This window comes from Genypterus blacodes, unplaced genomic scaffold, assembly GCF_046128005.1.
Source record: "Genypterus blacodes isolate CSIRO-AG114 ecotype Tasmania unplaced genomic scaffold, CSIRO-AGI_Gbla_v1 ptg000526l_1, whole genome shotgun sequence".
NCBI classification, from domain to species: Eukaryota; Metazoa; Chordata; class Actinopteri; order Ophidiiformes; family Ophidiidae; genus Genypterus; species Genypterus blacodes.
Genome location: NW_027467280.1, coordinates 1 through 2,500, shown reverse-complemented (window position 1 = coordinate 2,500; position 2,500 = coordinate 1). Strand labels below are relative to the sequence as shown.

The 2,500-nt window shown below is 48.6% G+C and overlaps 1 protein-coding gene across 1 annotated transcript in view; it reads left to right on the top strand.

Annotated features, from left to right (window-relative positions):
- The window catches only part of camk2b2 (calcium/calmodulin-dependent protein kinase (CaM kinase) II beta 2), a gene marked incomplete at its 3' end in the record, with an annotated part of 6,181 nt that extends 3,826 nt beyond the window's left edge, over positions 1 to 2,355 (top strand). Inside the window, 7 exon segments of the mRNA XM_076140188.1 lie at positions 644 to 719; positions 722 to 745; positions 1,143 to 1,226; positions 1,351 to 1,445; positions 1,670 to 1,792; positions 1,960 to 2,043; positions 2,269 to 2,355. Coding sequence (XP_075996303.1) covers positions 644 to 719; positions 722 to 745; positions 1,143 to 1,226; positions 1,351 to 1,445; positions 1,670 to 1,792; positions 1,960 to 2,043; positions 2,269 to 2,355 — 573 coding nt within the window.
- Between the last annotated feature and the right edge of the window lie 145 nt (positions 2,356 to 2,500).

Genomic DNA, 2,500 nt, shown 5'->3' with positions numbered 1-2,500 from the left:
GGTGAGAGAGAGATTTGAGGCCGGTAAGTGTAAGGAGATTTTGTTGCATGAACCCTGCCTGTGTGTGCTCATCTGTCAGCCTCATGTTTCAATGCATGGTGTGTGTGTGTGTGTGTGTGTGTGTGTGTCATTGATGCCTGCTCTTGTCTGAACTGAAGTCACGATGTTGTTCTGCATGTGTTCCTGTGTTTTGTGTGATTTAGTGATGGTTTGTTTATTTCCCCTTCATGTTTGTGACATGGAACACATCTCAGCCAATCAGGATCCTCCAGAATCACACCAGAGCTCAATCATCTCCTGAAGCTACAGAAACATGGATTTTCTTGTCTTTCATTTTAGTTCTGAAAGTTTTGCACCTGCACCTCTAAACTTACTGATCACATATCAATGACAGATCAATACTCTCCCATATCTGTCCTAAAGGCCCAGAGTATCAAATACAAACAATCACCACCGATCAAACAGCCAAGATGAATCAATAACTGATCAGTCAGACTTAGCTGAGCTCTGAGATCCAGCAGCAGAGGGCGACTCTGCTGCACCTGTTTGTGTGAGAGAGAGAGAGACACACACACAGAGAGACAGACAGATATGATCCATACGTCCCATGTGTCTATCTGATCCATACGTTTGCTCTGTGCAGCCTGAGAATCTGCTGCTGGCCAGCAAGTGTAAGAACGCCGCCGTGAAGCTGGCAGACTTTGGGCTGGCGATAGAGGTCCAGGAGAGCAGCAGGCCTGGTTTGGTATGTTCAACACACACACACACACACACACACACACACACACACACACACACACACACACACCCATAGATGCTGCAGCATGAACACACAGATGATGGAGACGTTATGTGACGCAGAGGTTCGGTCCGTGACACCAAACCAAGAACAACAGAAATGTCCGTATGAGTTCATTTCCTGCCTCATTAGCATAAGGCAGTGTGATGAGACGAGGGAACATTCTGGAGTCTTCACCAGGAGCCACACATGAATGAGTCATGCTGGTACAAAGACACCACTGAATCATTTCAGCACCACAGACAGCGACAAGCCTCCAACCACCACAGCTAGAAACCAGCAGAACATCCCTCATCCATTGATTGATTGATTGATTGATTGATGTCTTTGTGTTGGGGTGAAGGTTTTGCAGGGACGCCTGGATATTTGTCCCCTGAGGTGTTGAGGAAGGAGGCGTACGGCAAACCAGTGGACATCTGGGCCTGTGGTGAGACTGAAGACCTCCATGACCTCACAGTCAGTCAGATGAGCTGGATGTGAAGCTGAGTGTGTGTGTGTTGTGTGTGTGTGTGTGTGTGTGTGTGTGTGTGTGTGTGTGTGTGTGTGTGCAGGTGTGATCCTCTATATCCTCCTGGTTGGATATCCTCCATTCTGGGATGAGGACCAACACAAACTCTACCAGCAGATCAAAGCTGGAGCTTATGATGTGAGTCTGCAGCTGCTGGACTGAGCAACACGCAACATGCAACACGCAACACGCAACATGTGGGGGTTAACACGTGTGTGCGTTCGTGTGTGTGTGTGTGTGTGTGTGTGTGTGTGTGTGTGTGTGTGTGTGTGTGTGTGTGTGTGTGTGTGTGTGTGTGTGTGTGTGTGTGTGTGTGTGTGTGTGTGTGTGTGTGTGTGTGTGTGTGTGTGTGTGTGGTGTAGTTTCCCTCTCCAGAGTGGGACACTGTGACTCCAGAGGCCAAGAATCTGATCAATCAGATGCTGACGATCAATCCGGCCAAGAGAATCACAGCCCAGGAGGCTCTGAAGCACCCATGGGTCTGTGTGAGTACATACATGTGCATGGACACATACATGTACACAGAGGCCATATACTCATACATACTGACACACACACACACACACACACACACACAGCGAACAGGTTGACAGTAGCTCAGCTATTTCTAACACATTGTAGCTTGTGCAGTAACTCAGTGTTGTCTCCATAGCAACGCTCCACCGTGGCCTCCATGATGCACAGACAGGAAACAGTGGAGTGCCTGAAGAAGTTCAACGCCCGCAGGAAACTCAAGGTATCAATACGTTTGATTGATCAACTGGTGCTCAACTTCCTCCTGTGCAGGGATGACTTACCTGTGTGTGTGTGTGTGTGTGTGTGTGTGTGTGTGTGTGTGTGTGTGTGTGTGTGTGTGTGTGTGTGTGTGTGTGTGTGTGTGTGTGTGGTGTGTGTGTGTGTGTGTGTGTGTGTGTGTGTGTGTGTGTGTGTGTGTGTGTCTGTGTCTGTGTCTCCCCCTCAGGGAGCCATTTTAACAACCATGCTGGTCTCCAGAAACTTCTCCGGTGAGTGTGAGGCATCGAGGAGGACAGGAGGACACACACCATCTGCCCTCAAACACACACACACACACACACACACACACACACACACACACACACACAGGACTGAATCCTCAAATTCTCCTAAAGCTTCATTGTGACATGTTTCTGGACAATGACATCATAACGACACGTGTGTGTGTGTGTGTGTGT